This window comes from Balaenoptera musculus, chromosome 13 (assembly GCF_009873245.2).
Source record: "Balaenoptera musculus isolate JJ_BM4_2016_0621 chromosome 13, mBalMus1.pri.v3, whole genome shotgun sequence".
Lineage (NCBI taxonomy): Eukaryota > Metazoa > Chordata > Mammalia > Artiodactyla > Balaenopteridae > Balaenoptera > Balaenoptera musculus.
In genome coordinates this window covers 43,357,677-43,371,017 of record NC_045797.1, presented here as the reverse complement: position 1 = coordinate 43,371,017, position 13,341 = coordinate 43,357,677, and the positions used below count along the sequence as shown (strand labels likewise).

At 33.6% G+C, this 13,341-nt stretch overlaps 1 protein-coding gene and 1 long non-coding RNA gene across 2 annotated transcripts in view; one reads left to right on the top strand and one right to left on the bottom strand.

The window, feature by feature from the left end:
- The window catches only part of LOC118905739, a 203,463-nt gene that overhangs the window by 27,749 nt on the left and 162,373 nt on the right, over positions 1-13,341 (top strand). The window lies entirely within an intron of this gene.
- Positions 1-13,341, bottom strand: part of PNPT1 (polyribonucleotide nucleotidyltransferase 1) — a 41,418-nt gene that overhangs the window by 17,464 nt on the left and 10,613 nt on the right. The window contains exons 9-14 of the mRNA XM_036872488.1: positions 8,753-8,939; positions 7,826-7,877; positions 7,391-7,448; positions 5,278-5,374; positions 4,233-4,335; positions 305-375 (exon numbers count right to left, since the gene is read on the bottom strand). Of these exons, the coding sequence (XP_036728383.1) occupies positions 305-375; positions 4,233-4,335; positions 5,278-5,374; positions 7,391-7,448; positions 7,826-7,877; positions 8,753-8,939 (568 nt within the window). The remainder of the gene's footprint in view (positions 1-304; positions 376-4,232; positions 4,336-5,277; positions 5,375-7,390; positions 7,449-7,825; positions 7,878-8,752; positions 8,940-13,341) is intronic.

The following is a 13,341-nucleotide window of genomic DNA, read 5'->3' as shown; positions in this document are numbered from 1 at the left end:
GTTTATAATATTCAACAGAAAAACCTATCCATTCAAGATTACCCAGGAAATCTGTCCAGAGGAATGGTTCTAGAGATAAAGAATAAACTAAATGTACCCATATTAAAAAGAATTAAATGCTTTACCAAAACTTGTTCTAACAAATGAGTTAGGAGACAAATATATCACAAAAAAACCCTTGAAATCACTATTATGTAAACAGAAAAATGAAGTACAGAGATACAGGTTTTAAGAAGTAATAATGAATAATAATATACCACATGAATTATATATTGTAACATCATAATCCAAAAACATAACTTACTTTATAGCTGTTATAATTCGGTCTGACTTAATACTGGATTCTAATGAATCAAATGTAACAGTACAAAGCACCTAAAAAAGAAGAAATAAAATTCCTCAGGCTTTAATTTACTAACAATGAAGATGAAAACTAAAAACATTTGAAGAACCCACTTAGCTTTTAAAGAAATGAGATAAGTACATTCTATTCAAAGCTTGCCAAGGTACAGTAAACATTTATTCATTCCATAAACATTAGAAATTATATTACTTACACATTATAAATATTATGTGTAAATCTCAATAATCCAGAAGTCTAATATCACATAGACTACATATTTAAAGCACTAGGGAGTGCTGGGGGAGGAGGACAGGAAGAGGAATATTTTAAAACCTGACCCTAAAGGAATCCTCAATAAAGGTTCAGCCAATAAAACTACCTGCTTAAAATTGGAAAAAAAAAAATCAGGTTAATCTAAGAAGACTGTAGGGACATAACATAATCCAAAGACTCTACAATGTATCATTCACAACATCCAGGATACAACCTACAAAAAAAAAACAACAACAGGAAATGGGGCCCATTCTCAAGAGAAAAGACAATGAATAGAGACTGACACTGAGCTGATTCAGATGTTGGATTAACAGACAAGGATTTTCAATAGCTATCATAATTATATTCAAGGACATAAAAAAGAACCAATAGAAATTCTAGAACTGAAAAATAATAAGTCATAATGGAAAGAAGATGGCAAGAGTCAGTGAACATGAAGATGGATTAGAAGAAATTGCCCACTCTACAGAACGAGGGAGGGAAAAAAGAACATAGCCTCCAGGACCTGTGGGACAATATCAAAAGGACTAAACATATGTACTTGCAACCCCAGAATGAGGGAAAAGAGAGAATGAGATAGAAAAAAGTATTTGAAGAAATTACAGCTGAAATTTCTCAAGTTTGATGAAAGATACAAATTTATAGGTTTAAAGCTCAAGAAACTCTTAGTAGGATAAATAAAAGAAAACCACACTTTTCATAGTCATACTGCTGAAACCAAAGACAGAAAATCTTGAAAGCACCCAGATGAAAACAAAAAATAACATACAGGGAACAATGATTTGAATGAGCCCTGATTTCTCATCAGAAAAAAAAGGAGAACAAAAAACAGTAGACCATTTCTTTAAGTTCTGAAAGAAAAAAGCATCAACCCAGAATCTATATTCTGGCAAAAGATTCTTTGTAAAAAGATAAAGACATTTTCAGATAAATGAAAAATAAGAATTTGTTATCAGAACATCCATAGGACAATACTAAATGAAGTCTTGTCAGATTGAAGCAAAATAATACTAAATGGAAACTTGGATCTTCAGGAAGAAATAAAAAAGCATTAGAAATGGTAAATCTGTGGGTCAATATAAAAGGCTATCTTTTCCCTCTTCTTTAAGTATGTAACTGTTTAAAATAAAAGTTATAATGTTGCCTTGTGGAGTTATAACACATGTAGATGTAACTCATAAGACAACTACAGCATAAAGGATGGAAGGAGGGGCAAATGGACCTAAGTGGTTGCAAACTTTACTCATCTTGTGTGAAGTGAAAAAAATTAACTGTAAACAGACTGTGAAAAGTTAAGAATGTATACTGTATTCTCTGTAGTAACCAGTGTAAAATAACACAGAGGTATAGTTAAAAAGCAAACAGACAAATTCAAATGGAGATCTAAAAAATATTCAATTAATCTAAAAAGGCAGAAAGAATAGAAAAACAAAAAACAGAGGGGCTAAACAAAAACAAATAATAAAATGACAGACTAAACTCAATAATTAAATTGAACATTAATGGACCTAACACTCCAGTTAAAAGACAGAGATTGTCAGGAGGGCTAACAAAAGTATACAAAATTTAATAGTTATTTTAAAAAATTTTTATTAAAAGTCATAAAAGAAAACCCAAATCAAAGGAGAGATAGACTATATTTATTGTAAAGACTGTGATTGAAATTGTAAAAATACCATTTTTTACTCATTCCGTAAATTCAGTGCAAAACCAATCTAAATCGTATTGGATAGAAAGATTTTTTTCAGAACTTGATATGATACTAAAATTTAAATGAAAGAACAAATGTAACAGAAGAGCTAAGACAGTTCTGGGGCGGGGGCAGAGAAGGAAGAATAAAAAGGGAGGATTTGCCCCTCAGATATTAAAATATATCCCAAAACTATAATAATTAAAACAGTTTGACACTGGCCCAGGGAGCTCACAGAACAATGGAAGAGAGTATAGTTCAAACATGTATTTATAAACTTTGAATATGATACATTACAAATCAATGGGAAAAATGAATTTTTAGTAAACAGTGTTGCAAAATTGGCTCACTCTGGAGGGTTCTACCTAATACCTTGTATAGGAATAAACTCCATGATAGACTAATAGTCTAAATTTAATAGCTAAAACTAGAAAGTTAATAGAAGAAGTAGGTACATAATTTTGTGACCTTGGGGTAAGGGAGGATTTCTTTAAGAAGACCTCAAAAGTAAAGATTTCGGGTTCACTGTAGACATACACAGGCATACCTCATTTTACTGCACTTCACTTTATTGTGTTTAACTTCTTAATTATTTGCAGATAATGCCTTTTTAACAGATTGAAGGTTTGTGGCAACCTTGTGTCAAGCAGGTCTATCAGCACCATTTTTCCAACAGCATTTGCTCATTTTGTGTCTTTGTGTCACATTGTGATAATTCTCAAAATTTTCAAAACCTCACTAGCAAAAAGATTATGACTTGCTGAAGGCTCAGATGATGGTTAGCATTTTTTAGCAATAAAGTATTTTTAAATTAAGGTTTGTACATTGTTTTTTTAGATGTAATGTTATCGCCCACTTAATAGACTACAGTATAGTATAAAACATAAATTTTATATGCACTGGGAAATCAAAAAATTTGTGTGATTTGCTTTATTGTGATATTCACTTTATTGCAGTGGTTTGGAACTGAACTTGTAGTATCTCCAAGGTATGCTTATAGTAGACTACCACAAGCAAAGTTAAAAGACATATGGCAAAGAGGGAGATGATACATACAAATTATGGTTACTGAAAAGGATTAATATTTAAAACACAAAAGAACTCAGTGAAAAGTAGCAGGAAAAAGACAGTAAACCATATTAAAAAAAGAAAAAAAAATTGGTCAAAGGATATGAGCAGATAATTCACAAAAGAGCAAACCTTAACTAGGGCTACCACTCTGCTCAACTCTAGGGACACTATCTATGTGAAAAGAGTGCCCTGGAGGTATGCAGCCCCCCAGGGTATGGTTTATACAGTTATCATGTTAATTGGCTATCATATAAAGAGATGTTCATTCCTCATCAGGAAACACAAATGAAAGCAATGACATACCACTCTGTACCCATTAGATGGGCAAACTTAGTGATTAACATAATTAAAATAAAGCATAATACCATACATGAAACAATGCATACACATATATGTTAAATATAAGGGAATAGGTAAAGGAAAAGAATAGGACTAAGGTTCAGGCTAAATGGAGAAAAAAAGTGAGGGCCTGGAATAGACCAACAATGCCAATATGTCATGAACTGAGGAGTATGAGTGACTTAATTTTGTGTACTTAAGATTAAAAGAAAAATGTAATAAAAATACCAGATAATTCTAGAAAATGCAAACTAATTTACAGTGACAAAAGCAGATCAGTAGTTGCCTAAGGAAAGGGAGGGGAGCAGGAAGAAGAGACTATAGAGAGGCATGAGGAAACTCTTGGGGAGGACTGATATGTTCATTATCTTGACTGTTAAACATATTTTAAAAAAATCAAAGTACTCTGAATAGATAATATATTCCATATGCTAAAAACCTACATACTGTACTTCTATTAGAACTAATTAAGCAATCCTGTATTGGCAAATATTTGTAGCTTTTTACATATATTACCTGTGTTTGTCCCCTTTGAAATAATGATGATCCATGAAGAATTTTAAACATATCTACCTCACAATTTATATTCCTAAGTGAAGTCAAATCTCGACCATCGCACCTACAGTAGTAAAGGAAATAATTAAGTAAAGCAGTGTTGGATGTCAGAAAAATCACACATTATCTTTTGAATCCTACCAGGAAGTTCTCAACTTGAACTGCATGTCATAACCACCTGTAGAACTTTAAAAAAATAATATAGATACCTGGGCCCCATCTTAAGTCCCACTGAATCAGAATTTCAAGGGTTGTGACCCATACACTTATATTGTTAAAAAGCTCTGCAGGTTTGGTAGTGTATATATGTCCATGCCACTCTCTCACTTTGTCACAGCTTACCCTTCCCCCTCCCCATATCCTCGAGTCCATTCTCTAGTAGGTCTGTGTCTTTATTCCCGTCTTACCCCTAGGTTCTTCATGACTTTTTTTTTTTTCCTTAGATTCCATATATATGTGTTAGCATACAGTATTTGTTTTTCTCTTTCTGACTTACTTCACTCTGTATGACAGACTCTAGGTCCATCCACCTCACTACCAAACGTAAAATAGATAGCTAGTGGGAAGCAGCCGCATAGCACAGGGAGATCAGCTCGGTGCTTTGTGACCACCTAGAGGAGTGGGATAGGGAGGGTGGGAGGGAGGGAGACGCAAGAGGGAAGAGATATGGGAACATATGTATATGTATAACTGATTCACTTTGTTATAAAGCAGAAACTAACACACCATTGTAAAGCAATTATACTCCAATAAACATGTTAAAAAAAAAAAGCTCTGCAGGTAATTCTAACGTGCAGCCACGGCTGTGAAGCAATGCTCTATACGAGGCCCACAGAGAGACAAACACATCTACCCAATGCACACACTCTTCAACAGGTATCCATTTATAAAATAAACATTATATAATTCTTTCCTGTTATTTGAAAAAAAAAAGTCTCTTGCTTTGAGCAAGTTGCCACTTTTGAGGAAACTTGCCTTCAATTCCATCAAAAAAGGATATGTTTACCTTTTGTATTCATTCAAAATAATACTTCTAAAAACATCCTTTGCAGCAACATTGAAGGATTCTATTATTTCATAGGAATCAACTTCTGGAAATTTTTCTATAGAAGAAAAGACAAACCAAAACAAACATTTTCTCTTTTTGGAAGATAAGATTTCTCTTAAGCTCACAGTATCAAATCAATTAACTATGGAAGTAATAAGCCAAGTGAGTTGACTCTGAACATTTAGTCCTCAAAGTAGATAAATTAAATGTTTTTAAGTAGGAGAGACACAAGTATTATACCTCAAATGCACTGTTAATGGGAACTTAGTTTGCTTTCTACCAGAACAATAGTGCTTTGCAATCAGCTTTCTATTACATTATGTTATCTGACAAATCTAGCCAACCATATCATGAGAAGGTTTAACTGATATTTTTAAGAGTAGTCTCCTTAACTGTTTTGCCTTAGGATCTTTTATCTTAGTCCACAAATAGAGGAATAATTTTTTTTATATGTTACAAATCCCTACCGACTAGTTTTTAGTTAACATTTATCAAGTTCTTTCATAACCCAGGTAATTTACATGTTTTTTTAAAAATGCCTTTAATCTTTATAGCAATTTATGAGGTAAATTCTATTACTATTATCCCCATTCTACAGAAGAAAAAACAGGCCTAAAGAGGAGGAGTAAATTGCCTGTGATCACTCAGGTAGTGACCGACAGCGGTGACCTGAATACAGATTTGTCGGCCTAGGCTTATGCTTTTAAATGTTCAGCTACTTTATCTTACCAATTGATTTATGCCAAGTTTTAAGCACTGTTCTCTTAAGCAATTGGTTTATTAAATATAACTTTAAAGTAACCAGAACACAAGAAATGGCCACAGAGAGATATATTAAGAATTGTGTCTTCATCAGGCAAGAATAATTTTAAATATTATATTTTAATATGAATTTTTATGCTTTAACTGAGTTGCACTTGGAGAGGAAAATAATTAGTAACAAAACATTTAAAATATCCTATGAACCCAGAGGGTCATGAAAGTATTCTGTTATGCATTAATACAAACACAAAATCACTTTTCTTTTTAAATAAGGCAACAGGTGTTATACAACTTCTAATTCTTTTTTTTTTTTTATGATTAGCTCTTTTATTGTAAATTGTTTAAGAAATTATTTCCCAGGTCAAAGTTATAAAGATATTAACCTGTATTTTGTACTAAATGCTTCAAAGTTTTTTTTTCTTTTATTCAGTCACAAAAATTATAATCATCCTCATCAGTTCACTCAGTCCTATGTAATTAATTTTTTTTTATCTTGATCTTTTGTTAGCACTTTTATGAATTCATCAGTTTTCCATTAGAGTTCTGAAAATGCTTATTCATTCAGTTCAACAACTTCTAATTCTTAATAGGATGAAATATAGTGAGAAAAGACCAAACTTTTTCAATGGCAATTATAGGTAATGGCCTTAATATCAATGCTAGCAGCAGAATTTTTGTCTTAAAATAAGATACTCAGGTGAGAGAATATTTGTCTGTTAGCAGAAAAATTAATGAGAACTGTATGTCATGCCTGGTACACATTCAGTTTGTGATTGATATTAAAAGAATCAAATCCTTTGTTTAATAATTTTTGAGAGCAAGATTCTCTAAAGTCTAAATTTTACAATTCCACATGTTAATAATAACAACATCAGTTAACACTTACTGAACACTTGCTATGTGCCAGGCGCAGATGTAAATGACTTATTCATTCAATCCCCACAAACCATGTATTATTAGTATTGCAATTTTACAAATTAAGAACTCAAGAATTTTAAAGAATATCTTTTAGATTTTCATATGACAGGATACAATGATACCCATTTTGGAGTATAAGAGTTTGATCCAGAAAAGGTCAGGAATACCTCACATTCAGCATTTATTGGTGCCCACTCTATGTCAGGTGCAGTTCTTACCCATTTATAGAGGTCAATATAACAGTAACCTTGGGATGTATCATTATTTTAAGTTTACCAAAGATAAAACTAGAGAGTAATGAGAATAACCGATTTGTTCAAGGTCTCACAACTGAAACTTTAAAATCTATTATTTCCTTTAAATATTTTTTAAACTAAAAAAAAAAAATTACCTTTTAGTTGTTCCTCTGTATCTAATCTAATCTTGTTAACAGCTTCATCTCTGGAAATCTAAAAGAAAGTTGAGGTTCAGTTATTATATTTAACATTTCTATTTTTTAAATTATTATACAATTAACACATTGTAATAGTAATCAGATTTCTCTAATGGTAACATTCTTTAAAAGATTGAAACTGGTTATTGATTTGTAGGGAATATTACCTGTTTAATTCATTTAAATCTATTTCCACACTTCCCTAAAAGTTTTCCCTAAAACTTCCTTCCCAACAAAAGGAGAATGGAGAAGCAAACAGCCAGGCTATTATTTAGCTTTCTGTTTAGAGATTTTTCATAAAAATAGGACAAATATTCATAAACAAAACTGTGTAAGCTATGACAAAAAAGAATTCCCAGAACAATTATATAAACAAAATTCAGGTATACCTACTTTATCATGTTCATGATCTGTAAAAACTGCATAGAGTTTTTCCATGGCGAGTCTATTTTAAGCACAAAATAAATGTCAGCATATTTGGAAACACTAGGCAGTATCTATTATAAACAAAACTGAAATATTTAATAATAAGCTAAAATATTTAACATTTCATAAAGAATTAAAAATATGTATTTATTGCTCTATAACACTGCTAATCTGTTTACTATTTATGATACAGAACACAAATTTCTTTCTCCTCACATCTTAAGCGAATCACACACATGCCCTCCCTTCTCAATTGTTCAATTAATTTCACCTTAGATTTTTCTCTTTCTCTCTGCTCACTCTCTCTCATATGACCAGTTGCTTTTTTCTGTTCTACGTGTTTTGGCTGTTATTGCAGGCAACGCTTTTTTTTGGGGACAGTGTATGTAACTCTTTAATCTCTGAGTAATGGCTGTGAGACTCATACTAATGGAAATATTAACTTTTTCAATTTATTTCAAATAAAGTGAAATAATTTTCTGGTCATTCATTCATAATTTACTGAGTGCTTATGTGCAGGCACTGTTATAAGGACTGGGCATATAGTGGTGATTGTATTTCTTTTCAAGAACCTCAACAGTTTCCTTAGATATTCAAATATCTTACGCTTTATATACTCTTTTACCTTGACACAGAGAGATATGAGGATGATCTGAATCTTCACCAGTAAACTCACTCTCCCCTTTCCTTTGAGATTCAAACTTAGGCCCTTCAAGAGGGATGTGGGTTTATCCTTTTTAAAGCATTAGACTGGTATTTATGGCAATGACTCTTAAAATAGAAGGGTGCTATTTAAGAAGTAATGCATGGACAGTGCTTCCGTGAGAAGTTTTTTCTGAGAGGAAATTAAATCTGGTGACACTTTCATATTTTCTTTTGTACAGATGTTCTTACTTATGAGCGTGTTTCACAATCTCTGGCAAAGGGACAAATAACTTCTGAGGTGTCCTCTTGGCAACACCAATTTCTTTTACCAACTGCTGGATGCCCTGAATTATTTGTTGTGTATATTTTACTCCCACTTTGATAGCATGGCAAAAGTCCTGCTGTAAAATATTCTCTGCAGAGGCTTCCAACATGACTAAAAAAAAAAGAAAAAAAAAAACAGACTGCCATTGAACCTTTTACCAATATAGCATTTTCAAATACCATGACATGACATAAATACTACAGATGAATTTTGTTTATTAATCCTTTTTGATTTCTTTCCTCAGAATCAACATAATTCCAAAATATAAACAGTAGTAAATGAATAAAGAAACCTTGATATTTGAAGTTAGGTTTATATTCTTCATAAGTTTAATGAGAGATTTCTCATAAAAAAATGAAATGGAAAAGAAAATAAACTATGCACACAATTTTTTATAACAGCTTTATAAGATACAATTCAAATACCATAAAATTCCATCTTTTAATGTGTACAACTGCATCTTTTTTTAAAATGTATTTAAAATGAAATTTTACAATATCAGCACAATAGGTGGCTAATAAATGTTTCCTGTTTAACAATATTTGATGTGACCTCCCACTTAATTTGGTCATTGTCACATTGTCTAATTCTTACACAGGTGGGGAAATCTTTGCAGTGATAACTGTTGATACTGTTTCAAGTAAGCCAACTAGAGAACCCTAGCTACTACCATAAAAAGGTTGTTTTTATAGTTCTGTAACAGTAAAACTCCTGTGTAAAGCAGGGAAGCTCCAAAGTAAGGCTTCTAGTATGGTATCTAGCTATAATCTACTATTCAGCTTTGGCTTTGGTTTTTACAAGGCTGAATAGACTCCTGCCAACTTGTGTGCCATTTCTGGCATTCCTCAACTTGTCCAAAGTCAAAGATCATGTAATACATAGTTACCATCATAACTAATATGTTTAACCACATAATGTTGTCACATTAAGATTTATTATTGCCTAAAAAGTCACTTCTAAGGCTTCTAGGCATAATTGAGAATGAAAAAAATTCTACTTATATGCTTCATATGTTGGAATTCCATCAGTCAATTGAAGCAGACCTGTGAAACTGTAACAAAAGATCTAACACTTGTGTCATTGGTGTCCTGGAAAGAGAGGAGAAAGATGGCAGGGCTGAAAAGTACTGGGAAAAAAAAAAATAGCTGGAAACTCCCCAGATTTGGCGGAGACATAAACCTGCATATTCAAGAAGCTGAATAAACCCTACATAGGATGACCCAAAGAAAGACACATCATAATTAAACTTCTGATAACCAAAGACAAAGAAAAAAATCTTGAAACCAGCCAGAGAAAAATGACACCTTACCCATATGGGAAAAGCAAACAACAGCAGATTTATCATCAGAAACCATGGAGGCCAGAAGGAAGAGGCATACTATTTTTCAGGTGCTGAAAGAAAAGAACTGTCATCCCAGAATCCTATACCCAGTGAAGATATTTAGGAATGAAGGAGAAATCAAGACTCTTAGATGAAGGAGAAAGAAGAAAATGTGTCACCCTAAAATGGCTAAAGGAAGTTCTCTAAACAGAAAGCAAACAATAAAGGATGTTAACATAATAAACCATGTTAAGAACATGTTAAGCAGAAATATTGGTAAGTACAATACACTTTCCTTCTCTGGAATTTTCTAAACTGATGGTTGAAGCAAAAGCAAAAATTGTGACACTTCCCTGTTGTGGTTCTAAATGTAGATAAACATTAAACGAATATACATGGGGGAGGGTAAAGGGAGGTAAGGTTTCAATTCTTCACTTGAGGCATGAAGATGCTTCCTCTGATACCATGATATGGAGATGGTTATATCCTTTTTATTATCTGTATTCCCATGACACCTCTCACTTTCACAGAATTAAATTGGAGATTTAAAAACATGCATTTAGAGCTTCCCTGGTGGCACAGTGGTTAAGAATCTGCCTGCCAATGCAGGGGACACGGGTTCAAGCCCTGGTCCGGGAAGATCCCACACGCCACGGAGCAACTAAGTCTGTGCGCCACAACTACTGAGCCTGCGCTCTAGAGCCCGCGAACCACAACTACTGAACCCACGTGCCACAACTACTGTAGCCCACGCACCTAGAGCCCATGCTCTGCAACAAAAGAAGCCACAGCAATGAGAAGCCTGCACACCTCAACGAAGAGTAGCCCCCACTTGCCGCAACTAGAGAAAGCCCGTGAGCAGCAACAAAGGCCAAACACAGCCATAACTAAATAAATTAAATAAACAAATTTTTAAAAAATTAAAAAAAAAAACAAAACATGCATTTAAAAAATATTTATTTATTTGGCTGAAACCAGGTCTTAGTCGCGGTATGTGGGATCTTTTCTAGTTGTGGCACGTGGGATCTTTTTTTTTAAGTTACAGCACACAGGATCTTCATTGCAGTGTGCGGGATCTTTGTTACAGCATGTATGTGGGATCTAGTTCCCTGACCAGGGATTGAACCCAGGACCCTGCACTGGGAGCGTGGAGCTCCAGCCACTGGACCACCAGGGAAGTCCCAAACATGCATTTAATGTATATAAATTATACCTCAGTATATTCATTTAAAGAAGAGAATATGGCAAAGAAAATGAACATTACTCAGACTTTGTTTTCACCAATTAAACTTCAAAGCAATTCATTTTTAAAAGTGCTTTATAAGAAAATCCGTTATGGTTTTGAGTCTGTAGACCTGTGCTGTTCAATATGATAATTACCTGTCCCATACAGCTATATGCATTTAAATAAGTTAAAATTATATAAAATTAAAACTTCAGTTCCTAGTTCACTAGCCACATTTCAAGTACTCAGTAATCACATGTTCAGATATAAAACATTTCCTTCATTGTAGAGAGTTCTGGACAGCACTGCCATAGAGGCTAAAATTTTAAACAAAAAAGCTTGTCAAAATGATTGCTCTGAACTTAACCATTTTCAATAGTTGAAGATAAAGGACTTCTGAGATTAGTTGAAGTTATGAATTCTAGATACAGTTTTTTTCCATAAAAATTGTTACTGGTGTACTTTTTTCCTAAATTATATCCTAGTATACACAGAAAGATTAGTGATATTAAATGTACCAGTTGAAAACAAGCATCTAAGTAGCACTGTGCAAAATAATGGCTGCGGGTGCAACCTAGTGGCTAATAGTGCATAGAAATTATTCTTGTCCTAAGCAGAAATACAGACACAGATGTAGAGAACAAACTATGAATACCAAGGGGGCAAGGGGGGTGGGTAGGATGAACTGGGAGATTGGGACTGACATACATACACTACTGTGTATAAAATAGGTAACTAATGAGAACCTACTATATAGCACAGGAAACTCCACTCAGTACTCTGTGGTGACCTAAATGGGAAGGAAATCCAAAAAAGAGGGGATATATGTATATGTATAGCTGATTCACTTTGCTGTAGAGCAGAAACTAACACAACATTGTAAAGCAACTATACTCCAATAAAAATTAATTAAAAAAAATTATTCTTGCCCTTTAAGGTCATACTTTAAAAATCCAGATTACTAAATATTTTAATAATGAAATGGTAGCAATTACTTTTTTGTATTTTTGTATCCCAGAAGTTCCATGATGATGATATTTGACTTGGACCCAATATTAACTTTAACACATGAACATGGGGTCAAATGTATATTTGGTGTACCTTGACAAAAGTACAGAGTACTGGCTGAATATCTTCATGAAAATAGTGATGCAGAAGTCATAAAATGGATGCTGGTAACTTCTGAAACCAGTCTCCTTACGGGTTGGTTCTGAATCACGTTCAGCCTCCTTATAATTAATCAAGACTACCCTGTGATGGTTTAAGCAGTTTCTGGTTTCATTCTTCCATCTAGAGAGGAACGGGTGAGAACAGCCAGCTGGAAGGCTGCCTGTCGGGTTTCTGTGGCATGCCACAGATACAGTAAAGATCCTTAGTTCATTCCTCCAATAGCTATTTAAAATTAGAGGGGTTCAAATTCTAAGGCATATAGAGGCTATATGACCATTTAGAAGCAAGTTTATTTTGTGTCTTAATGGTAAGAGCAGGTATTAACTGTTTGCTTGCTAGGTACTAGGTACTATGCCGGGTACTTTACAAACCTTGACTCTAATCATAATGGCCCTGTAAAGAAGCCAAATCGATTTACTAATTGAAAGTAAATGAACATTGTAACTTTCAGCAAAAAAAATTTCAGATGGAGACCAAGTGAACTTCAAATAGTAAACCAATACTCTGCTCAAGGCCCTTTCTGAGATGTTCAAATATGACGTAGGGGTCATTCGTTATTCAGAGCCTCCCCAAATCTCTGGAATCCTCTCTATATTTCAATAGTTCCCCACCTTCTCAAGGTAGAATCCAAAAACCATTTCCTTGCCTCCCTTGTAGTCATGGACGCAGATGTGTCACACTTCTGTCCAATAAGATGTAAGTGGAAACTGCTATGTGGGGACTTCTGGGAAAGTTCTTTAAAAGGGAGGCTGACTTACTCAGAGGGCACACTCCTTTTTCTATTCCCCTTTTTCGTT